This window comes from Pelobates fuscus, chromosome 6 (genome assembly GCF_036172605.1).
Source record: "Pelobates fuscus isolate aPelFus1 chromosome 6, aPelFus1.pri, whole genome shotgun sequence".
NCBI lineage: Eukaryota > Metazoa > Chordata > Amphibia > Anura > Pelobatidae > Pelobates > Pelobates fuscus.
In genome coordinates this window covers 65,441,028-65,468,991 of record NC_086322.1, presented here as the reverse complement: position 1 = coordinate 65,468,991, position 27,964 = coordinate 65,441,028, and the positions used below count along the sequence as shown (strand labels likewise).

Sequence of the window (27,964 nt, the reverse complement as noted above, 5' to 3'; positions counted from 1 at the left end):
TGTTGCATAGAAATCACATATGTCCAGCAACTTTTCTTCAGCCACTCAAAAATGATTACTTATCAGAGCAAGCCATGGTAGCATTATGCCAATCCATAATGCAGGGAAGCAAATGCCACTGTTTGTGATGCAGTCAATCTGACCAGGGAAATCCACACACTGCAAGATCTTGACGGGTCTGTGAGAAGAAAAGTAATTGTTAAACAAATCTGGAACATTATGGCAACAACAAAATAAACAAAAATATAAACATGTAAACATATATTTGTAAATGAGATCAAATACATTACTACATAAAAGAATCTAATATATAATTTTGATTAAAGAGACACTCAAAGCCTATTAACTACTACAGTGCACTTTAGTGGTTATGGTGCCAGAAGTCCCCTGGTACCATCCTATGGTAAGGAGTCAAGCCATTTTGAAATGGTTTGAAACTTGAATGGGTCCCTCGGGCATCCCGCTTCTCGGATATAGCTGATGTCCTCCTTCAAGTTCCCCTCAAACGAGATATCAGTTTCCCCCATATTTGAACTTCATTGGTCAGTGTCAGCTGATATTCATCTCTGAAACTGCAATGTTTCCCATTGCAAGGCTAAGGGGACAGTGCATCCGGACCACTTTAATGAGATGAAGTGGTCTGAGTGCCTACAGTGTCCCTTTAAAGCAACAACCAGGAGAGGTGTGGCGTGGGCTGCATAAACAAACTTATTTAACGCCTACACAGCAGGTAATTTAGCAATAACACTGCAGGGAGATGATCTATAGACCCAAACCACCTAATTAAAGGGACACTATAGTCACCTGAACAACTTTAGCTTAATGAAGCAGTTTTGGTGTATAGAACATGCCCCTGCAGCCTCACTGCTCAATCCTCTGCCATTTAGGAGTTAAATCCCTTTGTTTATGAACCCTAGTCACACCTCCCTGCATGTGACTTGCACAGCCTTCCATAAACACTTCCTGTAAAGAGAGCCCTATTTAGGCTTTCTTTATTGCAAGTTCTGTTTAATTAAGATTTTCTTATCCCCTGCTATGTTAATAGCTTGCTAGACCCTTCAACACCCTCCTTTATGTGATTAAAGTTCAATTTAGAGATTGAGATACAATTATTTAAGGTCAATTACATCTGTTTGAAAGTGAAACCAGTTTTTTTTTTTCATGCAGGCTCTGTCAATCATAGCCAGGGGAGGTGTGGCTAGGGCTGCATAAACAGAAACAAAGTGATTTAACTCCTAAATGACAGTGAATTGAGCAGTGAAATTGCAGGGAAATGATATATACATTAAAACTGCTTTATTTAGCCAAAATAATTTAGGTGACTATAGTGTTCCTTTAAGCTAAACATGTTTTGGAGCTTAGAGCAACCCTTTAAGTGACACCCTATGTTGTGAGCCTTTATTGTGAAACTTAGGGATGAGCTTCAATGTGACATAGTGAAGCATTTTTATTGTACTTTTCAGTTATTATATAAAGTGGCATAATTAATGTTCCTTTAAAGTTTCAACTTCTGGGAACGATTGTTGTTTTGTTTAATATTATTCACAAGAATAAATTAAAAATGAGAAATGAGAAAGAAGGAATTAAAATTGACAAGCAGAGCAAATATAGGCATAAGAAGGGAGTGAATTAGGAGAACGCAAGCAAGCAGAAATGGAGGCTGGAAAACGGTGTACTGGAGGATTCAAATCACTTACGTGGCCATGGTGCTTGAAGTACCCCTTTAAGTAATTTCTTCATTATGTAAGAACATACAGTTACGGAAATTGGCACATTCATATATTATTTAGAATACTATTGGGGGGGGGGGGAGGGGGTAGTAAATGGTAAGGGGTGCCCACGAAGGGCACAGCTTAGGGATCTACTTGTTCCTGCTCATATAATCATATAGTGAGGTTCTAACATTTTTTTGATTTTATCTTTACATTCAGTCCAAGTAATAAGCTTCGGTTGACGCGCTTTTCGCTGCCTATATGTTCAGCTATATAGCCCTGTTTTTCCTTTTTTTTTCAATAGCTTTATAGCTATGGATATTTATATTCCATTTTGCAAGACAGGGTTATTATTGCAGTTCATTTGTTATGTGAATTTGTGAACGTTGGCAATGTTGGTAAACGTGATGTTTAGTTAATACACCCCCTTTTTTCATCTCTAGTTGAAGTTACATAGTTGAATTCACCATCATATTTGACATGTATCTATTTAAATTCTACACTGCTAGTAACATTGTTCCCTTTCCAAAAAAAAAGGCATAGGAAGTATTTTCACTTGGTTAATTTGTATCGACTTTTCCTCCTTTTTTTTTCTGACAGGTTTGGCTTTTATAATTTAGCCATTACTTTCCTTGACAGTCAAACACTATTGCCTATGAGATATGTCTCCACCCCTCTGCATTCAAACACTGACCTGCTCAATACATCTCTATGAGGAGATGCCTATTGGCCAGGGCTGGCTCTGCCCCTGATCTGCCTCCTTGACACTCTCAGCTAATCCTTTGGGGAAGCATTATGATTGGCTCAGACCACCACTTCTGATTATGTCAGTCAAGCAGGCAGACCAGGGGCAGAGCCAGCAGCAGCAGACTGTAGTAAAGTCTGGAATGAAGTAACATTATACTATATTTAGGGAGGGCAAGTGTTTAACACTATAGGGTCAGGAATACATGTTTGTGTTCTTGACCCTCTAGTGTTCCTTTAAAGCATGAGCAATCCTCTACCTTGTGTTCCTATGGAGAAAATGGTGGCCTTAGTTACGGGCATCAGTTCTATGAGAAATCATCAGCTGGAGGATACCATCCCTGGACCAATGAAGAGCTGGCTATTGGACACCCCCACATCATGGACCAATGGGACCTGGGATTAGCCCTATTTATAGAAATTTTGTTAAGGGGAGAGTAGGATGTATTATTTTACAATCTATGATATTGTTTGTGATTTCTTTTACTGTGCGGTCCCTGATGAAGTCCTTGTTTGAACGAAACGCGTTGGACCTATTGGTGCACTTTTAAATTTTATTCTTATGGTGTCTTTTCACCTTTTTAAGAAAATAAAATTATCGATTTTTTTCACTACTACTTACCTGGAGTCCCGTGTTCCATTGGCTGCTCGACACTAATAAGGAAAACCACCATCCCCCCATATTATCTGGGGAGGCACCTTATGCTCTTCTATTTCCACCATCTTGTGAGTGCATCCATTTAAAGCGCACAATTCATTGCATATACTGTATCACACTATTGTTTTTTCTTTATATGTTCTCTCTATAGACTGTACAGCCGTATCCCATTTCTGTTTGTGGTTCTATGCATCAGTTCTATGAGGTCTGGAATACATGTCTGGGAGCACAAGTGGGTATGAGTGGACCAAAGTCCATACTTTTTCACAGTTTACATATCGAGTGACAATTGCAAGTAGCCTAATTCCCATTTTTATTCTTCCCTCTTCTTTTATCATCTCCTCCCTTCTTTTATCTTTTCATTGCTTCTCTGGCTCTTTTCCCTTTCTTCATATTCCCACCCTTTCCTTTTATCCCTCTAGTTTATGAGGAAAACGATTCCTATAGTTGGCCAAAGTAAACTAGTTAACTCTTACAGTCCCATATACACAGCACATGCTTGCATTCAGTACTGGAGTAAGTGCCAAGTGTGCATGCTTCCATATTGCATTTCTCCAGAAGATGCCCAAGTGTGCATTAAGGAACGGAATGACACCACAGTGCCGGTACGTTTTTTTCACCTGTGGAATTGCTGAAATAGCATTCACTCAGGTGAAAGAACAAAGAACGGTGGATTTGACATTTCAGCTGTAAATGTTTACTATGTGATATGGTTGGTATTCATGTGTACTTTATCTGATACAAATTTGACCTGAATGTAAATTTTTTCTGTTTTACTTTACTTCTGGAAAACGCAAGAAACTTTAATGAAAAAAAACAAAAAAAAAACACTTATTTTTTTACTTACCTGTAATTATCCACACAACTGTATGACAAATGTTTTGATCCTAACATAGTTTCCAAAACACTCAAACTGTTCTTCCCACATGAGTCTCTGGAAACGAAAATAAAAACCACAAAAATATTTTTAGACAACGCTCTCAGGGTCCTCTTCGGCACCTATTTGAAAAGCGGTAAAATCTCATTGTGTTCATCTAGGGGAAATATTTCTTACAAAGCACATCTATACATAATTAGGGGACAACAGTGATAGAATGAAATGCAGGTGACGAACATAATATGGGTTAAGACTTACTAACCTTTAAGTGAATATTTCTCAAACCAGAGCAAAGTTAATATTTCACAAGCCCATATTACAAAAATATGGGCACAAATATTCTAGAGCACCTTGGTAATATGAATGAAGGCATTCAGTTGTTTGTCCCTTTACAATGCATTTTGGTGACCTCTATTATTATTATTTCATTATTTATATAGCGCCATCAGATTCCGTAGCGCTATATAAATAATAATAATAGAGGTCACCAAAATGCATTGTACAATGGGTGGACTGACAGACATGTAATTGAAACCAGACAACTGGACGTACAAGAACAGAGGGGTGGAGGGCCCTGCTCAATAAGCTTACATTCTAGAGGCTAAGTACCCTTATAAGCAATCCACAGTAGATATTAGTATATTTTTTGTTAAAGTCACACTTTAAAGTAGCACTGTTACTTATGTTTTTTTTTGCACAACTTGAACCGCTAACTCAAACATAACTGCAGATGCTTTTAATTTTTATTCTTTTGTGACAACCATTTTTTTTTTTTTTTTTTTTTTTTAAACTTTCATTGCATCCTTAATTTAACTTCACAGTGCCATGTTACCGGGGGCTGTGAGGGTGCATGCATGACATTTCAGATAGAATGTTCAAGTGCACATGTACTCTTATGTCATGGAATAAGAAGATGCTTGAGCGTCCTTGGGGCATTATAGAGCAATGACTTTCTTCTGGACAAAGAATTAACTCGGAAGTATGAGTGCTTTATACTCAGCTCTACTGCACTCTAGTGATAGATTGAGGAATTGTCACTTTGAACAAAGTACACAAACTTTTCTAGTAAACAAGGTCTCAAAAATTGTGACAAAATAATAAATAACCAAACAAACATGTGACTTTATTTTTATTTACAGTCACATTCCTATATTAACCTTTTTCAGTTCAACATCAGAGGTCACTAAAATAAAAATTATTCCAAGTAAAGACGTACATGCCGTGAGAATTGTTTTAGCAATCTACCCCTCTCCTCCTTACAGACTACTTCTAGCTCAGAAATAAGCTGCATAAATAGCTGCTCTACCGCTAAATCAGTTATGATCCAAAGTCAATTTAAAGGCCCATGATTCAATATCAGTAGAAAGAAAATAAAAGTGTTTTTCACATGCGCTGTAATAACCTAAAGTAAATGAAGATGGACAAATAAAGTACTGGAACAATGGTCCATGCTAATATAGGCTCCCCACTTTTTAAGCCTTGCCATGGAGGTTTAACCTTGGTGTACAAGAAGCATGAATCCAAATTAGCTGTGTATTCTGTCATGTGACTCACTGAGTAATCTGATCATCTGCTCCTATCACTTTGCAAATAACTCCCCTCCTGGTTCTAAAGACTGCCTATTTGCACTGAGTGTGTGATACACAAACATTCAAAGAAAACCTTCCTTACATTCTAAAATCTGAGAAGGAGACGAGTCCCTGACATTCCTTTAAAGGGACACAAAGGTCACAGAACTTCTTCATCTAAATGAAGTGACCTGGGTGCAGTGACCCTGTCCTTTGACCCTGCAATGTAAGACAATGCAGTTTAAAAAAACAAAAAAAAAAAAAGCAATGTTTACATTGTAGTGTTAAATCCACCTCTAGTGGCTCTCTTCCTGATAGTAAAACTCGGCCAAGTAACGTGGAAGCCCATAAGAAAGCATTAAATATAATACTTTCCAATAGGGAAGGTTGAAGGTGCGCGCAACACTCGCCGTGCATGCGCACCTGGTCCCTCCTCTATGAGAAGTATTGGATTGTACCATCATGCCGAGGGAGTCTTGCCCACAAAAAATTTAAGCAAAACTGTTCTTCATTTTACATGATGGGGGGCTGTATTGTATTATTGTTTAACCCCTTAAGGACACATGACATGTGTGACATGTCATGAATCCCTTTTATTCCAGAAGTTTGGTCCTTAAGGGGTTAACCTAAAATAATGTTAAAGGCATAGTCATCTTGTTTTGGAATGACCCTGTCCACATTATTCCTTTAAATACATGTAGATGTTTTACAGCTTACATGTCTGCTCCACCAATGTCATCCATCACCCAGATATTGACCTTGGATATTTTGTTGGTGTCAAAGTTAGGAATCTCGTAGTCGGCTAAAAAACTAAAAAAAAAAAAAAAACATATTGAACTACTGTTTGCTATGGAAGAGATGTTGAGTTTCTGGTCTGCAATTATAAGCCAGCAGTTAATGGTATTAAAGTATTATTATTATTATTATTATTGGCATTTCCAAAATGTTACGGGAACAATAGGAAGGTGAGAGTGGAGTGTGGCCCTTTAGGAGAGAGCAAGAGACAGGAATCTTATAGAGTACAGGAAGTCTGTAGGGTACAGGAAGCTAATGTAAGAATTGACAGAGGGGTGAGGTGTGAGAGGAGCGACTGGAGAGAAAAACCAGCCCGGCAGCAACATTCATTATAGACTGCAATGAGGCAGTCTGAGGAGACCAATTAGGAGAGAATTACAGTAGCAATGTAAGAAAGTACGAGAGTATGAACAAGCAGTAGTATCTTGTGCAAGAAAGACACGGATGCGAGCAATGTTTTTAAGGTGGGAATGGCAGGATTTGGTAACATTCTGGATGTCAGGTGCAAGAGTGAGGCGAGAATCAAAGACAGAGCTTGCAAGGACGGACTGATGCTGGTACCATCAACCTGCTGGGGGAGAAAAATAGGGGGATCCGTATTATCAGGAGGAAAAATAAGAAGGTCAGTTTTAGATAGATTGGGTTTCAGAAGTTATTTTATATAGTATTATATCCAAATTCTCCATATTCTATACAAACTGGCCGTTAAAGGGAACTCTCTTTCCACAAAAAGCTCATTTTTTGCACACGATGTAGAATTAGAAATAAAATGCATTTACTAAAATTTACAGAAATATTTCCACCGATCTAAACATTTCTTTCGTTTGAAACCTGACCTCTGCAGCGAAAAAATGTATTTTTTTTGCCCAGCCCTTACATTGTCCAACCAATCAATTGTTTAATTGAGATGTAAGGATTTGTAAAAAAAAATTAAAATAAATAAATATAGGGCTCTATTAGTTTAAGTACCATTTTTAAGTATTGTGCCTATTTAAATCTTGACTTGCTATTGAAAAGCTATTGTGGCCTGTAATTCTTATTAGGATCAACCAAATGCTGGATGAGGTTGATGGTTTTCACATTCCACATACTCTGTTTCGATAGTGGTTGTTTTACCATCCGTTACATCAGATGTATATTTTAACACTGACCAGCCCTATCCAGAATCTAAAGGAGTATGATTCGAGTTGTATTCCAGCAGCACCAGGGTAGTTCTTGCACTCAGGTTGGGACATAATTTCCCAATGGAATAACTTGCAAGGGCAGAGATCAAAACTCATAACAAATTTAAGGGTTTATTTTTCATTAGGGAGTTACTGCATTAAATTGCCTGGGAGCCGGGCAGGGGAAGCAATGGCACTTTGTGTAACACCCCCAGCTATGGGCAACCTGTCCAAGGTGTGAGGTTAGCATGCAGTATGCGCCGACACCCGATTTAAAGGTTGCACAAAACAGATATTGCCAGCCAGGAAGAGAGTGCTCAGCAATTGGATTGAAAGCTGCAGGAGGCAGTCTTACACACAGGATAATGTTTACACAAAGATTGTTTTTAAACAAAGGCTGCAGGGAGAGGGTGTTTGCACCATAACCACTTTAGTAAGCATGAGAGGGATACATCTGATTTATTGGGTTACTTGACGCACTGGAGGTAGCTGAGATCCCTGAAGCTCGGTAGAAGCTGTCACTATGACTTTGCATGCTTGTGTGTGCGTGATCTTGCTAAAATGTTTGTGTAAATCAGAAAACGCTCACCTAGGGACTGGAAAAGCGCCACCAGGAGTAGAACCATTTAGCATAATCTGTATTTCTCCAGAGCTATATTTTGCGTACTGTTAAAAGAAACAGATTAGATTAAAATTAAAACAATAATGCTTCAGTCAAGTATTAACATGAATCATGATCCAAACTAATAAACAGAGATTACAGAGGACCAGGTACTGGGAAGTGCTTCCTACAGCCCTTTGTAGTGATCTTGGTGCCAGCTACTTCCACACAAAAAAGGTTAGCCAAATTATAGGTGATTTTCCACTTCTTTAATTGGTTACATAAATGTGTATTCATTATCTTGAAACATATTGAGCTCTGGACCATATATGGCATGTGCAAAAAAATCCATGATGGCAGGTGCAAAAACATCCACAATGGCATATACAAAAAAAAAAAAAAAAACATGATGGCAAAAAAAATCCATGGGATTCCAGTAATGTACAAAGTTACAAAGTACAGCCAAAAGTATTATTCAGTAAAGCAGCTCTGACACATGGATACTGATTAAAAGAGATAAAATATTTCTTTAATATTCATGTTGGCAAAGAAATTTCAATGGAGTCAATGAATATCATAAGACAATTTAGGAATTACTTTGTCTTATGGTCAAGTCTATGGTTGATAAAGAGAGTGTTTATCCATGGAGGACCCAAAGGTCCCACAGAATCATTCCTGGATGTCATTGTAGCAGGAAAATACAGCACTGGCACGACTTGTGGCATGTTAATCTCCAGGAGCTGAACAGAGAAGTTGGCAGTGCCCGTTGGTAAGTATATTTATGTTACGCTGCCCCTCTACGTCTCCGCACACCGAGTAATGCAGTCACCTTCGGGGGTCTTTGCAAAATGCTCATAGACTCCCAAAGGTGGCAAAGCCACTTTAAACAGATCAAGTGAATCAATTTTTAAAATAAAACGGTTAAGCTGTGAACTGAACATGGATCTGGGCACCCCAAGATAGACTGAACAGGGATCTGGGCACCCCAAGATAGACTGAACAGGGATCTGGGCACCCCAAGATAGACTGAACAGGGATCTGGGCACCCCAAGATAGACTGAACAGGGATCTGGGCACCCCAAGATAGACTGAACAGGGATCTGGGCACCCCAAGATAGACTGAACAGGGATGTGGGCACCCCAAGATAGACTGAACAGGGATCTGGGCACCCCAAGATAGACTGAACAGGGATCTGGGCACCCCAAGATAGACTGAACAGGGATCTGGGCACCCCAAGATAGACTGAACAGGGATCTGGGCACCCCAAGATAGACTGAACAGGGATCTGGGCACCCCAAGATAGACTGAACAGGGATCTGGGCACCCCAAGATAGACTGAACAGGGATCTGGGCATCCCAGGATAGACTGAACAGGGATCTGGGCATCCCAGGATAGACTGAACAGGGATCTGGGCACCCTAAGATACACGGAGTGCCTCCTCTTCTTCATATTATATATACAATTTATGCCTGAAATACTTACAGTTACAGAAGCAATTCTCCAGAATGATTCCTGTGCATTGTATTCACATTCTGTTGTTGTGGGACAGGAGATGTAATCCATTCCTTTAAAATGATTAAATTAAATATCATATATTAAAATACATATGTAGGGGCTTGGCCTAGCATAACGATCAAGATGTCATAAGAGTTTCAAATACATCTCAGTTTAATAGGGAGATGCTACTTATTCCTAAAACAGCATAGACATACATTTGATGTCTGAATCTTCATTGTGTAATGAAAAGTAATGCATGTATACAATGTTAAATAAGGGTTAGTTGTTGACAGTAAATTGGGCTGACCAGATGCCTATTTTATTATGGGAGAAATATCAATGCTTCCATCAAGTGCAGTGTTGTTGCTAGGTGACAAAAAGACCGCTTCATTCCAAAGGAAAATTTCATGATCTCTCCCATATATATTAAAGGACCACTATAGTCACCCAGACCACTTCAGCTTAATTAAGTGGTCTGGGTGCCAGGTCCAGCTGGGTTTAACCTTTTTCGCTATAAATATAGCAGTTTCAGAGAAATTGCTATGTTTACAATAGGGTTAATCCAGCCTCTAGTGGCTGTCTCATTGACAGCCGCTAGAGGCGCTTCCGCGCGTACATAGGAAAGCGCATGCGCATTCAGATAGGGACGTCAGAAGAGGGAGGAGAGTCCCAGCGCCGAGGGAGCCCGGCGCTGGAAAAAAGGTAAGGGATTAACCCCTTCTTCCCCCTTCAGCGCCACGGGAGTGGGACCCTGAGGGTGGGGGCACCCTCAAGGCACTATAGTGCCAGGAAAATGAGTATGTTTTCCTGGCACTATAGTGGTCCTTTAACTTAAGCCCCTCTCAAACCTCAGCCTTGTACCGAGTCCAATGTCCAACCCTAAACCCTAACATATACTATGAATTACACTAGGAGGACACCAAATCTTTAAAAGAATTAAGACTATTATATACTTAAAAATTTATAAACTTGCTTTATTACCCCACACCATGCTGTATCTACCCTGAACCCACAATATTAAATATGCCTTTGTACTCTAGGTATTGCATGTTGTAGTTTTTGCTTATTGTGCATATTTTTTGTTATGATCTACGTCAGAAGATGGGAACCACTAACTACTGCCCATATTGATGCTGCTTTATTTAGTATCTCACCTGGTTCATTAGTGACTCCACACCAATTTAAATTGTCTCCTAACCAACCAGGTAGTGTATCTCCGAGCGGCATGTAACGCTTTGTTCTGTCGGAGTATCGATGAACTAGAGCTTTGTTGTTTTCCCAGAAAACTGACTAAAACAAAAACATCGTTAATGTCAGGTAATGTGAATGAGAAGAAACTAACAAACAAACAAAAAAAAATCTCATAGCAATCAAATTATAATTAAAAGCCAACTTTGTGTGTTTTTCTTAAGGTGATCAGCAGATATTTTTCATGGCACATTTGCATCTTTTTTTTTAACCTCTACCGGTGCGTAATGGGTCACTCTTAACGCTGGAAGAGCTTTGCATGATTAGGGTGCAGCTGGTCCCCTGCATTCTATCCAACTTCTACTTGTTCCATAAACCCTAATGAACAAGAAGCCTTGCACCATGGCCACTAGAAAACGCTGTAATGGCTATGATGCTTGAAGTGCCCCTTTAAAAAGCATGCGCCCTGTTCTCATCGATCTTGACAAGGCCAATAATGCATAGCTCACCACAAACCAGTCTAGTGAATGGGTCCCCTCAATTCCATGTACAGACTCATCGATAGTAGTAATAAAATAAGTCAATTTTATCTCTAATGGAAACTCTAACTGGGATCGGTGAGATCTGAGTGACAGGAACCGGGATTTTGTCAGGCTGGAGCATTCCAAGCCTCTCTTTGGTGCTGTCTGGGGTCAATCAGTTTGGTGTATGTGGTGGGAGGGTTACTTTTGTCTATATATGGGGGTAGGTTATTTTGCATTGTTAAGGGCATTGCATACCCAAAACATTTTTGTTTATGTTTGTGTCCTTCACTAAAATGTAGCACTTAGGTGCATTGCTATATTCTGGTTGCCCTTGTTCCAATTTTTTACTTTGTGATTTAGTTGTATACGACCAAGGGAGCCATGGTGGTTTTATGAATGAGCTGCACAGAAGTAAAAACATTCTCACCTTTTGATCCTCTAAATATTTTTCCTATTGTTATATTTTATTTTTGATACTGTAGAATCCCTTTTACTCTTTTTGATTTATTTTTCTCAACTTTGGAAAAAAAACTTGAATGAAAATCCAGGGGATTGCAGATACATTCCTAACCACATAGAGCGATCAAAGGCTTCTCATTGACACATAATGCTCTAAAGGAATCTGGAGTGTTTTAGGTGTCTGGAGTGTTCTTTTAAAACACATATGACTGTTTACTACTTGCAGCCACGAGGTTTAGTGAAGCCTAAATTAATTAATTATAATGAATTCATAGATACTCCCAAAAGGGCTCCATGAAGACAAGGCCACGTCTAAGTATTCTTGCCTCCAATAAGCGTTTCTAGATACATTTGGATGGATTCTTAGTTTGAAATGGTCATACCTTATTTGGGGGGATATTGTGCAATGTCAGATTAATATACAGCTCATAGTCCGATGGAAATATGGAACACGGATCCTTGTTGACAAATGCAGATTTAAAAGCTTCCCATATCTCAGAGCAGTTCTTCCTGCTGTAGCAATTTTAATATGACAATGGTGATTACTGAAAAAAACTAAAGAAACTAATTTCAGAGTCATTCATTGAATTCTAGTGGGTGATGTTAGGTAGGAAGTTGGTGCTCTGAGTATAATCAAGTAGCAATAATTTGGGGATTTGAGCGAAGGACCATCAGATGAATAGTAAACCTGCACCTTTGGAAATTTTTGATAACCCATAGCTTAAGAACCAAATTTGGGTACTCGTCGTATTTTAAAGCTTACTGGTTTATATGGTTACATTCTGGCATCATCATACTCATTAAGACCCCAACAAGATATTTAATGAAGCATTTCTAGGAGCATCAGAGAACAATTTCACACTCTGAATAGCCTACTGAAGTTATTTTTCTTTTTTAATTTATTTTTTGTATTTATTACAGGACAGTTTTAGAATAGGGCTCCAAGCTATGTACCCACACTGAGGTTAAGAAGCCAAAACTACATGTTTACTGACTAGACCTCCTTATAAAACAGATAAACAGCTTGGGTAGCCTCCTAATATTTATTTGCATTATTTAGCCTGAAAGTCTAGACTCCTGATAAATCATGGAGCCTTGTGCTTTATTATATTAAAGTGGTCTGGGTGCGGTGTTCCTGTCCCCTTAACCCTGCAAGTAAAAACATTGCAGAGAAACTTCAACATTTCCAGTGCAGAGTTACGACCTGGATTTTCTTGGAGTTAAACTCTGAGAAACAATGATTTTCGGTGCCCCAAGACATCCAACATCTTCAAAACCCCCCACAAGAAAGCATTGTTTCAATGCTCTCCACGACATCACAGAAGGAGGAGACAGAGCCAGAGCCGAGGAACCTTGGTGTCAAAATTAAGGTTTGTGACAAAAGTGTTTTTAACTCTTTGTACACCAATGGGGGGTAGGGTGGCTTGTATGTTAGGGACAGGGGCATACTATAGCTTTAGACTACAGTTTTGTATTCCTAACGCTATAATGTCCCTTTAACCCCTTAAGGACACATGACATGTATGACATGTCATGATTCCATTTTATTCCAGAAGTTTGGTCCTTAAGGGGTTAAGGAGACTGGAAGAAAAAGCAGAGCACAACAAGAATGATCTTACCCTACAGAAGGGTTCACTGTCTCGATGTAATCGTAGCACCTGCCTATAATGATCTCTCCCAGGTTGGGGGTTGTACCATCTCCTCCCCATTGTTTTACTGCCGCTCCTTCCAAACATGCAACGAATAGACATCCAATGGTCACAATTAATACATGCATCCCGAGAAAATGGTGTCAGAACAAATGTAGCAATCTAGGAGAAACAACATAAATAAGGAACAAGGTTCTGAATTATTATTTAGAATTTGTCGCAGTGCTTAATTGATGGTTTTGTTCATCATGGGTGTAAACATTGTTGGACACTAATTGAGAGTCACCACCTGCAGTAAGTGGAATGCAAGACATACATGACTGTAGGAGTAAACATACTGCTCAGTTTAGGTGACTGCCTAGATGAGAAGAACTCATTAACAGAGCCGCCATCAGGGGTTGACAACCATGACAGTTGTCACAGGCACAGTAGTACTGGGGGGCCCGGCCATCCGGGCCCCACATTCCCAATCTGTAGCAGCGAAACTAATGGGGCCCATGCACTTAGGTATGATATGGGTAATGCAAAGGTAAAGTGGCAAGCATCACATATATTATATACATACATACATACATATACAATACATGGCGGAACACATATGATAGTGACATAGTTACATAGCTGAAAAGAGACTTGCGTCCATCAAGTTCAGCCTGATAATACATATATACAGGCATACCCCGCTTTGCTAAACCTCACTTTGCGTACACTCACGAGTACGGACATACCTGCGAGTTTACGGTAAAGTGCCTCGCGAGAACGACCATTCAGCCGCCACACAGCCGCAGTATGGCCGAAGAGGCGGAGCTGATGCACGGAGTTCCCGTGCAAGCTTTGCAGCGAGCCTCTATGTTAATACAGGCTGAAATTGTCTAAATACAGTACAGTATTTAAATACACAGCGCCATCTATTGGTTACAGCTGAAAAAATAGTTGCAGGAGTAGTCTCATACACAGCGCCATCTGTTGGTTGAGCAATGTTTACCAGTTATGGGTCTTTTGACAGCAATTACAAGCAGTTCTTACTCTTGTGAAATAAAGGTAAGTATTCTGTACAGTTCTTTCTGGAGCCATGCTCAACTTGAGTCACAGCTCATTACAACCTTTCCTAAGCTGTCGAATGAGAGACATGTGGAATAAAAGAATGTACAGTATAAGGCTTTTTGATTTATACAAACAGCGTACATTCACTTCTGAATACATTTCGGATATTCCTGAAGGACACAGAAATTGACAATATTTTTGAATGCAAAAGCTTTCAACATGAGCCTAAGAAAAGTATCATTGTGAATTCTATTTCGGAAGTTCAATGGGGGAGCTCCAGGTAGTCATTAAACAATAAACATTGGGAAGTAAAAAAAGGTATTGCTTCACTTTAAGTATACATTTTCGTTTTACATACATGCTCTGGTCCCATTGTGTACTTAAAAGTGGGGTATGCCTGTAAAGGATTAGAAAATATATATGACACTTTTTCTTATCTGTAACTTTATTAATTAGTAAATAATTTTTCTAAAAGCATTTTTGCCCAACCAAAATTTACATTTTTGTTTCAAATAACCCCTCCACACGGGCGCTTATGTATACACAACTGCCAGACTATGCAACCATGTATAAACTATTAGCATAATTACACATTTATTTATTGCAAATTATATCATAGCTACAGTCAGAGTCAGAGAGCTCACAGGAAGCTGCGACAATGCAAGCCTCTGAATGATGAATATAGAGACTAGCTATCGAGTGTTACAGTATATCGACAATGAAAACAAAGCATTGTGAGTTTGTGTCAAAAGAGTTTTCAGACCTGTTGGCTGGCTGCACTGGTCCTTGATACCGAGGGATGTGTTAAGAAAGAGCTAGGCCAGAGAGAAACAAGCGCCTTTGTAAGTGCAGTAGTTGACGCAGAGCAGAGTCCTGGGAACAGCGAGGAAGCGACCGGGGAATGGCGGTCTGACCGGCAGATTTAAAAGAAGAAGAGGACCAGTGCACACCCAGCAAGCTCCTGAGGAAGTCGAGATCGACGAAACGCGTTGAGCACCCACAAGATCCCTACATTTTCGGCACAGCAGTTTTTTCTGTCTCCTGTAAGCACTTTATTGTTCTGTATTGGTGTCCATTCTTTGAAGTTACATCAAGCACTTTGCATTGTTTGCACTTTAGCACTTGGCACCTTATTACATCTAAAGGCTTCTGTGAGTTTATAGCTGCTGTCCTTAGGGGTTCTTGGTCAATTTGGCTGTTAATATTTATATTGTTTTTTCCTGCATATATTGCGCATATTTTACTATTTTATTTATTGTTCCAAAATAAAGTGGATTGTTTGGATTTCCACCCATTGTTATTTCTTCATTGTTTGGCATTTATATATACTCTAGTGGTTGTGGCGCCCTGTAGTCTGGAGTTATATTCAGGCATTGTGTTTACAGCGAGGAAGCTGACCTGGAGGAGGCACTCAGTTGAAATGTAGCAGCTCCGTCACAAGGAAGTTTAGCTGTTCTAGAGTCCTAAGTTGGGATGTTCCATTTCTGCTTTCTGCTGATAGTGTGGGAGCAGTAAATAGTGGGGAGCACAGGACGGTTTCCAGCTGTTGTGACGGTAATACATGGAATTGCTTCCTACAGACAGCTGTCATGGAAAAAGTAATTTCCAATTATTTTGTCCAGTCTCAGACATCCTGGTATAAGTAAATAAGTAACTAAAAAAAAAAATCAACTCTAGTAGCAAACAGAGAAGGGTTAACATCCCACGGGACTCTAGGCAGGCTGCCAGTTTAAGGCCCTACCTTAATTTTTCACATAAGGATGGGTAAAGAGGCCAAAGAAATTCATGGTGCTGGGGCCCTGTCTAACCCCTTGGCCCTAGATGATTGCTTTATGGTTAATCCTGATATGCTGACGTATGTAATCACAGGGGGGGATGGGGGGGGGGGCAGTTTTCACAAATGAGAGATGTCCAGTAGTTCTAAACAGCTTTTTGATGCCCATTTTATATAATATCAATTAATTAATTTTTCAGGGTCATTCACTAAAGTGATAATTGTCTGGAAAGCAAAGCAAATTCAAACTGAATTTCAAATTTAAAGGAACACTAGCATTAGGAAATACAAAACAAAACAAAATAGAAAACGCTATAGTATGACCCTGTCCATATTACATTAGGTCTATCCTGTGCGCACATGAAAGGATTAAACTCTTATTCTACCAGACCGCCACTAGAGGCGCTTCCTGTATTCACACGGCGTTTAACCTGGTAAAATGATGCTGGACGTCCTTACGCTTTGCATGACAACGTCCAGCATCTTGAAAAATCCCCATAGGAAAACATTGATCCACTATATAGTAAATATAGTAAGATTTTACTTGTATTCAAGTCTGCAGCTCCTGGATCTTCCCCTGTCTGCCTCAGACCTGCCTCTGTCTGCTGACATCATCAGAAATGGTTGGCCTGAACCAATCACAATCCTTTCCCATATGATTGGCTGAGACTGTCAAGGAGGCAGATCAGGGGCAGAGCCAGCATGATTCAAACACAGCCCAGGCCAATCAGCATCTCCTCATAGAGATGAATTGAATCAATGAATCTCTATGAGGAAAGTTCAGTGTCTGCATGCAGAGAGAGGAGACACTGAATGTTTGGATGCATTTTAGGCAGCCATGACCCAGGAAGGATCTCTAACAGCCATCCGAGGAGTGGCCAGTGAAGTTATCACTGGGCTGTAATGTAAACACTGCATTTTCTCTGAAAAGACAGTGTTTACAGCAAAAAGCCTGAATGTAATGATTCTACTCACCAGAACAAATTCAATAAGCTGTAGTTGTTCTGGTGACTACAGTGTCCCTTTAAGTCGTCTCTCCAGGAATCAATTCAACCCACGAAGGGTCTACAGTTCATGGGATACAAAACATATCGATGCTCGTATCCACAATGAAACAGGCTGCCATAGTTTGACAATAAATCTGCTCCACGTGTGATAAACACCGTATCAATTGCAGCAGTTAAACCTACAAGTTTCGTCTCACTTGAAATCTTTGCCAAGATATGCTGATACAAAGTAATCAAACCGGTTCTTTTTAATACAGCCCAAATCAAGTTTTCCCATTTATTCTTAAAGAAACAGTGTTTCCCCCCCCCAAAAAATAGGGCATCCCAATTCATTCTTAAGGAAACCTCAGCATAAGAATCTCCACATTGAAAATATAAAATGAAAATAAACAGAAATTTGTTATAAAATACATTCTAAAAAAAAGATAAACTCTGCATGACATAGGTAACATTCAGAGCTGGTTTGGCATAATTAAAAACATCATTGCAAAAATCAGTACAATACAATGTAACAAATATTACATGAAACATAATGAATGACACATAATACAGGATCTGATTGCTGCATAGGAAATATTTTATAAGAAAAATTCCTCATTACGATCATGCATTCTTGGACTCTACAGCTAACAATCTCTTCTTTCTCCTTGCAAAATCGCATTCTGGTGGAACAATATCTCTGGGATTCTTGCACTGCTTGAAAATGTGTTATGATTGCAGACTTCTTGTCTTGCTTGAGAATTGCTAAACGGTGCTCTCTAAATCTGGATTTCAGAGACCTGGAGGTTTGCCCCACATACTGTAGTCCACAAGTATAAATCAAAAGGTAAACAACAGATGTAGTATTGGAGTGGTGTAAAAAAGCAATCCCCCATTTAAAATTAAATCATAGGTCAGACACCTGCAATATCCACGTCTAAAATTGCCAACCTTGGTAATACCCATGGAATCTCTGTGTTTAATTTGGATAAAGATACTTGTTTTTAACGAAGGTAAACAAAATCCCAATTAGGTAAACGAAATACCAGCCAAGATCCAGTTTAAGCACAAACGAATATTTAGAGATAATAGCAATAATCTCATCAAAGTATCAGTTGAAACCAGTTACAAAAATGGTCCCTTTATCTCCAATGCACTCCCGAGTGCTAATATAAAATCATCTTTGACCATAGCCTTGGGTCATTGATCATTGAAATATGTGTCTCAGAATGGTATATTGCAATCGGTTCCAGGGTAACCTGGCTTCCTTCTCCCCCTCTCCCCTCAAAGAGATTAGCCCTATTACATTCTCCTCCTTTTAGAAGAGCCATACCTCAGGAGATAACCTTTCGCTATGAAACATTGTACCAGTAATAAAGCTTATTTTTCATAATCACATATATAGGTGGAATTGGGACTAATCCAAGTAAACTGGCCCAATGGGATATGAATTATCCATCTTAAATGGTGCATGCAAATAACCATTGACATTGACTTGTTTTTGATAGGTGCTGGTGGTAATCCTCCCTGAATGTCCCCTCAAAACCAAGTCAAGGAATGTAATAGTATTCCTATGTTTCTGGGAGGTGAATGAAAGTCCACACTTGTTGTTATTAATTTATGCAAATAATTAATCTACCTCCTCCCAAGAACTCCATCAAATAACCAATTGATACCTGGGTCTCCAGGGTGAGAGCAGGGATTTCACGCCACTTGCACGAAAACTGTAGGATGTTCTATCCCTTCCTAATGGCTATAGAGCCCACTGTTTTTAGAACAGCATAGAATATCGTAACATCATTGTAGCGGATTGGTACCGGGCTGTCCCACAACATGTATGAGAATAATTGTATTTGGTCATATTGCTGGTTTAATGTGTGTGAACAGGTATAGAATATCATGGTATCCGGTTATATGGACAGTTGAATGTATGTAAAGAACTGTATTCCTCTAGTTGTTCGGTAGAATCATTCATATAAAACCAGGGAATGAAACTACCGAACAACCAGACCACCCTGTGTAAAGTGTGCCTTCAATTACCGTTTGCAACAATGTTGCAAACGGGTAATTACCTATTCGTGCAGTGTGGTCTTTGTCCTCTGGGTGGCCGCCATTCGGGATACGAACACGTGGCGGCGGCCATCTTAAACTGCCGAACAGCGGTGTTTTGCCGTCGAGTGTCTGGAACCGAAATCGGACACTTGACTAGGCAACCTCCGCTGAGACCTCCAGACTCCTAATACTTCGTGGGGAAACTACCGAACGGCCCGCCGTTCGGTAAGAAGAACCCCACGAACTAGGGGATTCATCCGACTCCCCGTCAGGCCACTTAACAGCAATATTTCACCCATTTGTATTCGCCTGTTTGTGACCGACCGCAGGGCCAAAATGCATGGAACTGTTTTCGGATACTTTACCTCTGCGGTCGGTCCAAACTTCAAAGTCCCATAACTCCCGAACGCTTTATCCGAATGGGCTGATTTTAAAGTATGTTGGTCCCCCAGAATAGAGCTATCTGGGGATATTAGATTTGTGGATGTACCCCAAGGATTTAGGGTACATCCAAAACTCGGGGGAAACTATGTACATGCTAAGGGGATTATGATGCTAGAGGAGGGGAGGAGATCTGTGGGAGGTTACTGCTTGTAGATTGGATAATGTCTTAAGTGATAGAACCTCCTCCCTTGCATGGGAGAGGGCTTTATAAGGAACTGTGAAATAAAGCTTGTGAGTTCTACTCCTGAAACTGTGTGTCGTCCAGTTATTGGGATTGCGATGGGGATATTGCTGTATTACTCTACCTGCTGGAAACCTTGCCCGTGGACTGATCATCACCTTGTTCCTGAGCCTCACTGGGATCTCTAGTGGAGAATAGCTGTGCAAGATCGGCTCTCCGCTACATTGGTTGGCAGCGCTGGGATCCAAACTCACAGAGGAACAAGCGTAAATGGAGTACGGATGGAGATTGATTTTTCTGCGCTAAAACGCTCCACGCTAAAGGACCTCCTAGAGGCAAGGGGTATACAAGCCAGCAATAAGAAGAAAGCAGTACTTGTTACAGAGCTCATGGCAGAGTACAGAATGGAGGGCGATTCAGTTCCGGCACAGAGGGAGCCGGGAGGAACACCACAAGGATCGGAATTCCAGAGGCAGGTTCAGTTCAGGCTATCCCTTTATGGGGAAAACCCCCCAGCAGAAATTGTTACCAGGACAATGGCCGAGGTACAAGAATTCATCCTAAGGACACAGGCACCAGAACAAAGCTCTGCAATTAATGTGCCACAGGAAGGTAAGCCTAAAATACCGTACCAGGCTTTTAAAACATATGTGGAGGCAGAGGAAGATATAGACGCTTTCCTGCAAGACTTTGAGAGACTGTGTGCACTGCATAAAATTAACGCAGAGGACTGGGTACCTATTTTGGCCGGAAGGTTAACCGGGAGGGCAGCAGAGGCATATCGGACTGTACCTAATGAAGAAATAAGGAATTACAGTAAAGTAAAAGAAATTATACTCGCCAGGTATGCTATAACACCCGAGGCATACCGGCGGAGGTTCCGGGATCTAAAGAAAGCAGAGAAGGACTCGCACGCAGAGTGGGCATGCTGATTACAGGGGGCAGCACTCGGGTGGGTGCAAGCTAGCAAGGCACGTTCTATGGAGGATGTAATACAGATGTTGCTGATGGAGCAGTTCTATGAGGGAGTAACCAGTGAGGTCCAGGAATGGGTAAGGGACAGAAACCCTACTTCCCTCACCGAGGCTGCTAGAAAAGCGGATGACTACCTGGATGCACGCAGGCCACAAAAACCTGCAGCTCCAAAAGCAACTTTTAAAACATTCGGGGGAACCACCTACACCCCAGCTCCACCGAGACCACTACCACCACCACCATCACCCGCTGCACAGCCCCGGTTCCGACAACCCACCGCTGGCCCCTGTCATCACTGCCAGAAGTGGGGACATTATAAAAGGGAATGCCCACAGCTACGGGACCGTTCCACCTGGATTCGTCCAGGCCCACCTCCACCCAGGGCGGCCGCAGCCCACCACTACCAGGACCTAGTTACCACCCCGTATGGTTCCGCAGTCCCCATTACCACTGTGGAACAATGGGAGGTACTGCACGAGGCAGATCCTGTCCAGGCCAATGTGGATAATCTACGGCACCATCGACAGACGGTATATCTGAATGGTACAGCAGTCCGGGGATTACGAGATTCGGGAGCCACCATCACTTTGGTACAGAGCCACCTGATTTCAGATCAGGCAAAACTGTTGCCGTCCGGGTAGCTGGGGGAGCAGTGTACCGGCTACCTACAGCAAGGGTACATTTACATTGGGGAGCGGGGGCAGGGGAAGTGGAGGTGGGATTGATGCCGCATTTACCGGCGGAGGTTTTATTGGGGAACGATCTGGGGAGGCTCACTTCTGCTTTTGAGCCCCAGTCGCCCACCACAGGGGAGGTCAACCCTGTAGTCACCCGACAACAGGCCCGCACCCAGGACCACAACACACTGCCGGAGGTCCAGGTAAGCAACCCTACCCCCCCTCTAGAATGTGTCCCCTGGGCTCCACCTAATGAATTTGTAGCTGAAGTTGCAACAGACCCCACGCTTCAGGTGTATAGGGACAAGGTTGTCACGGGTTCCCCCGGGGCGGAGGGAGAGAGGTTTATCTGGGATAAACAACTTTTGTACAGGGAAACAAGCAAACAGATTACGGGGTCAGACCCGATAGCGAGGAGACAATTAGTGGTACCGCAGCGGTACCGGGCTGAATTACTCCGGATAGCGCATGATATTCCGCTATCCGGACATCTAGGGGTTAGTCGCACCAGGTACAGACTAACCCAGAGTTTCTTCTGGCCAGGGATTAGCCAGGAAGTACGCAGATATTGCACGACTTGCTATACCTGCCAGAGAGTGGGAAAAAGGGGAGATCGCAGGAAGGCTAAACTTCACCCCTTACCCATAATAGAGGAACCTTTTAGCCGAATAGCGGTGGATCTGATAGGCCCCCTCAATAAAGCTAGCCCGTCAGGAAAACGGTATATTTTAACGGTAGTAGATTATGCCACCAGGTATCCAGAGGCAGTGGCTCTGACCAACATCCACGCTGAGACGGTCGCGGATGCCCTCATGCGGATATTCTCCCGGATGGGATTACCCAGGGAGATTATCTCGGATCAGGGTACCCAGTTTACCGCAGAATTCACCCAACACCTCTGGAGGATCTGTGGCATTAAGCCTATTATCAGTGCCCCTTACCACCCCCAGACGAACGGGCTCTGCGAACGATTCAATGGTACCTTGAAGCAGATGCTCCGAACCTTCGCAGAGACCCACAAGGACTGGGAACGATTCCTGCCGCACCTCCTATTCGCATACCGGGAGGTGCCGCAGGAATCCACAGGGTTCTCCCCGTTTGAATTATTGTTTGGAAGGAGGGTCCGAGGCCCATTAGATCTTATTAGAGAGCATTGGGAGGGAGACCGGAGCACAGATGGCACTCCCATCATACCATATGTGTTGGCCTTTCGGGACCGCCTAGAAGCGCTGACCAAGACGGTGAGGGAAAACCTTCAGGAGGCCCAGACCCGCCAGCGCACATCGTATGATCGGGGAGCCAGGGACCGTAGCTTTCAGGTCGGGCAGAAAGTACTAATTTTAAAACCTGTCCGACATGATAAGTTACAGGCCGCCTGGCAGGGCCCATATAAGGTGGTGGAGCAAAGATGTGATACCACCTATATTATCGGCCCCTGCACAGGGACTGGGGGGCGACGCATGCTCCATGTGAACATGCTGAAGCCCTACCACGAGCGTACTGAGGAGGTAACCGCCATCTGTGCCCCTAACACGGAAGAGTTTGACAGCTTACCCCTCCCCGATTTGCTGGGGGATGGGCAGTTGTCCGGAGATTTAGGGGAGGTCACGCTGGGAGATCGGCTGAGCCCACAGGAGCGGATCGAGGTACAGCAACTATTAGAAGAGAAACGTGACACGTTCTCTAATGTACCTGGATACACGCCTCTGGCAACTCACCGGGTCGAGACCCCAGGGCAACTACCCATGCGCCAGACGCCCTACCGCATCCCAGAAGCGGTACGGGCAAACATGCGTAAGGAGATCGACGAGATGCTCCAACTGGGGGTGATTGAACCCTCAGACAGTCCTTGGGCATCTCCTGTAGTCCTCGTACCAAAGCGAGACGGTACGACCCGCTTCTGCGTGGACTATAGGAGATTGAACGAGAAGACTGTATCCGACGCCTATCCGATGCCCTGGATAGACGAGTTACTGGACAGAATGGCCAGGGGCCAATACCTCACCACTATTGACTTGTGTAAAGGTTATTGGCAAATCCCCCTGGCCCCAGACGCCATCCCGAAGTCGGCCTTTGTCACCCCATTTGGCTTGTACCGGTTTAAAGTCATGCCATTTGGGATGAAAAACGCCCCAGCCACCTTCCAAAGGATGGTGGATCGACTCCTGGATGGATTGCAGGACTATACCTGTGCATACCTGGACGATATTGCCATTTTTAGCAATACGTGGCAGGAACATTTAGCTCACATAGGAGCTGTGCTAGATAGGATAAGGGAAGCAGGTTTGACCTTGAAGCCGGCCAAGTGTAGTATCGGAATGGCTGAGGTACAGTACCTGGGACATAGAGTAGGGTGCGGTAAACAGAAACCCGAGCCCGCTAAAGTAGAGGCTGTAGCAGGCATTCCAACAATTGAAAAATGCACTGATAAATGCCCCTGTCTTGGCAGCTCCCAATCCAACTAAACGTTTTCTTGTTCACACAGATGCTTCTATGTTTGGATTGGGGGCAGTACTGAGTCAAGTCGGGGCCGATGGCGGAGAACATCCAGTGGCTTACATCAGTCGCAAACTGTTACCTCGAGAAGTAAGCTACGCCGCCATCGAAAAGGAGTGCCTGGCTGTGGTGTGGGCCCTAAAGAAACTGCAGCCCTATTTATATGGACAGCCCTTTTCCTTGCTCACGGATCACAACCCGTTAGTCTGGCTGAACCGGGTGGCTGGGGACAACGCCAGGCTGCTGCGCTGGAGTTTGGGGCTACAGCCTTTTGACTTTAATATCCAGTACCGGCCGGGTAAGCAGAATGGAAATGCTGACGGGTTGTCAAGACAAACTGACTTAGAGAAATGATCCGTGAGCCCCCGGACATCCCCAAGCCGATCCGTGTTGGATCAGACTGTGTATGCCGGCTTGTGGGCAAGGGGGAGCAGTGTAGCGGATTGGTACCGGGCTGTCCCACAACATGTATGAGAATAATTGTATTTGGTCATATTGCTGGTTTAATGTGTGTGAACAAGTATAGAATATCATGGTATCCGGTTATATGGACAGTTGAATGTATGTAAAGAACTGTATTCCTCTAGTTGTTCGGTAGAATCATTCATATAAAACCAGGGAATGAAACTACCGAACAACCAGACCACCCTGTGTAAAGTGTGCCTTCAATTACCGTTTGCAACAATGTTGCAAACGGGTAATTACCTATTCGTGCAGTGTGGTCTTTGTCCTCTGGGTAGCCGCCATTCGGGATACGAACACGTGGCGGCGGCCATCTTAAACTGCCGAACAGCGGTGTTTTGCCGTCGAGTGTCTGGAACCGAAATCGGACACTTGACTAGGCAACCTCCGCTGAGACCTCCAGACTCCTAATACTTCGTGGGGAAACTACCGAGGCCCGCCGTTCGGTAGGAAGAACCCCACGAACTAGGGGATTCATCCGACTCCCCGTCAGGCCACTTAACAGCAATATTTCACCCATTTGTATTCGCCTGTTTGTGACCGACCCCAGGGCCAAAATGCATGGAACTGTTTTCGGATACTTTACCTCTGCGGTCGGTCCAAACTTCAAAGTCCCATAACTCCCGAACGCTTTATCCGAATGGGCTGATTTTAAAGTATGTTGGTCCCCCAGAATAGAGCTATCTGGGGATATTAGATTTGTGGATGTACCCCAAGGATTTAGGGTACATCCAAAACTCGGGGGAAACTATGTACATGCTAAGGGGATTATGATGCTAGAGGAGGGGAGGAGATCTGTGGGAGGTTACTGCTTGTAGATTGGATAATGTCTTAAGTGATAGAACCTCCTCCCTTGCATGGGAGAGGGCTTTATAAGGAACTGTGAAATAAAGCTTGTGAGTTCTACTCCTGAAACTGTGTGTCGTCCAGTTATTGGGATTGCGATGGGGATATTGCTGTATTACTCTACCTGCTGGAAACCTTGCCCGTGGACTGATCATCACCTTGTTCCTGAGCCTCACTGGGATCTCTAGTGGAGAATAGCTGTGCAAGATCGGCTCTCCGCTACAATCATAAAGAGGTCAAACAAAACAAATGAAATTTTATACAGGAAGAAAACTTAGCATGAATAGACGGCCAAATGACACTCTAACGAAATCAACTGTGAGTAACAATTTGAAGCAAGGTGATCCTAAATAATTGTATTCTGTAGTTGTTAAACACAGTATTGCCAAATCTACAATTCATTTCATTTTCTTTCATCTCCTACAGAGTTATTCACTACAGTCAGAATTCAAAGTTAATTTCAAGTTTAAGGTTAAAATAACATAACTGAAAAAATTCTAAGTAATCTAGGATTAAACGTGGGAAGATATTACACATATTCACTTACTGTTGTAGCAAAATCTTATTTGAATACAGGGTAAACTAGTCTTTTGTACATAGATTCCTTGAGTTTCCTTGAAGGTCTTTTTTACTTGCAGTTTTTTCTGCTTTGTACTCGCTGGACTTTGTTCTTTTTCTCCTACTCCAAGTAATCATCTCCAGCGAAGGATTGGGAGGCTAACTGCACGATATGGTACCTTATCTTCCAGAAGATATACAGTTTCAAAGCACGTATTTTCCTTTCTAATTAGTCATAACTCTTTACTTATTATTAAATAAATAACCAGGAACCACAAGATTATTATTGTTCTACTGATTAAACACAAATTATTGTTTTTTTTTTTTATTGAAATACCTACCACAAAGTCAGGAGTATAAGATATACAATGAATAAAAGTTAAGGTTATGATAACAAAATAGACTAAAAAAGGCCGATACAGCAGGTTTTGAGAGGTCATGAATGCAGATCTAACCTTAACTTTCAAAATACTAACTAGACATATTTAATATTGTTAATATTGGTATCTATATATAACGCCATCTTATATGGCAGTGAAATAAATGAGATAACTAAAAATGTTATAGGAACTATAATTCAAACAAGCTTACAAACTAGAGGAGATGGAGTATAAAAACATAACAAGAAGGGCATTGAAGGGGCAGCTAAGCAACAAGGTGGGAAAGTGGCAGAATTAGATGGTGAGAGTGGAGTGTGGCCCTTTAAGAGAGAAGAGACATGTATAGAAATAGAAGTTATTATGGGAGGCAATATGCTTTTCTGAAGAGGTTGGTTTTGAGGGACTTCTTAAATAATTGGCGTCTAGGAGAGATTCTGATAGGGATAGGCAGGCTGTTCCAAAGGAAAGGAGCCACCCGCAAGAAGTCTTGCAAGTGCAAATTAGCATTAAAGGTGTGTGCACTGCACAGGAGAAAGTCACCGGCAGAGCAGAGAGAAGGGGCATACCTGTACATTAGTTAAGAAATGTAACAGTGGCTAGAGTTGTTTAGAGCTTTAAAGGTCAAGGTTAGTATTTTGAATTGATTCCTATAGGGTAAAGGAAGTCAATGGAAGAATTAACGGAGGGGCAAGGTGTGAGAGGAGTGACAGGAGAGAAAATTCAACCTTGCAGCAAAATTCATTACAGACTGTAGTGAGGCAGTACGGTTTCTGGGGAGACCAATTGGGAGAGAATTACAGTAGTCAATGTGAGAAAATATTACTAGAGCATGAACAAGCTCCTTAGCAGCATCTTGTGCACGAAAGGGGTGGACAATGTTTTTAAGGGGGAATCGTCAGGATGTGCAGAAGAAATAGAAAAGTTTAAGATATGCCATAAGGATGGCTCAAGACAGGCGGAGAGTGATACGATAAGGTGAGATGGAACGGGACTAAGCAGACAAGTGGTGGGGTGAGAAGATAGGAGAAGTGCAGCGCCACCCTGTTCAGTAGCCAGGGAGAAAGCCTGAATGGTACGAAAGGCATGGAGCGAAGGAGGGAGAATTCTTTCCTTAATTGATTAATCTTGTCATGAAAATGGCATGCAAAGCTATCGGCTGATAGTTTACTTTTGGGGGTGGCCACAGCAGGGTGAAGAAGAAAGCTGAAGGTATTAAAGAGACGCTTAGGATTGTGGGTGCTAATGAACTAATGAGAGAGGAAAAGTATGATTGTTTAGCAAGGGTGAGGGCTGTGCTGTACGAGCACAAGATTAATTTAAGTCTGACAAGGCGCAAAACTTCCTCCAGCAGCGTTCTGCTGAATGGAAGCATCTCTGCAGATAGCAGGTCAACATAGTGCGCCACAATTGGAGGCGTGTCCTGCTTGAGGTGTATGTATGAAGCAGGGCTGCAGTGTCCAGGGTAGAGAAGACAGCCAGAGGGGGACAGTGATGGATGAGAGTTGAGAATGGACATCATCTGACAGTTGCTGGAGGTCAAGAGAATCCAGGTTCCTACTTAGATGAGGAGGGTTAGGCTGAGAATGTTGGGTGTGGGGAAACTCAAGAACAAAAGATATGTGGTGGTGAACTGACAGAGGAAATGGAGTGTA

At 42.2% G+C, this 27,964-nt stretch overlaps 1 protein-coding gene across 2 annotated transcripts; it reads right to left on the bottom strand.

The window, feature by feature from the left end:
- Positions 1–26,057, bottom strand: BST1 (bone marrow stromal cell antigen 1). Of its 2 annotated transcripts, none has more exons than XM_063459881.1 (9): positions 25,922–26,057; positions 13,408–13,599; positions 12,172–12,301; positions 10,772–10,907; positions 9,603–9,685; positions 8,107–8,183; positions 6,277–6,369; positions 3,962–4,048; positions 1–178 (listed from the first exon to the last, which is right to left on the bottom strand). In XM_063459881.1, exons 2-9 carry the CDS (start codon positions 13,563–13,565, stop codon positions 46–48), a joined length of 897 nt encoding a protein of 298 aa, XP_063315951.1. In that variant the 5' UTR covers positions 13,566–13,599; positions 25,922–26,057; the 3' UTR covers positions 1–45. The 2 variants fall into 2 exon arrangements, with proteins under 2 accessions (XP_063315951.1, XP_063315952.1); XM_063459882.1 differs by having other exon boundaries at positions 12,172–12,298.
- Positions 26,058–27,964: the final 1,907 nt, after the last annotated feature.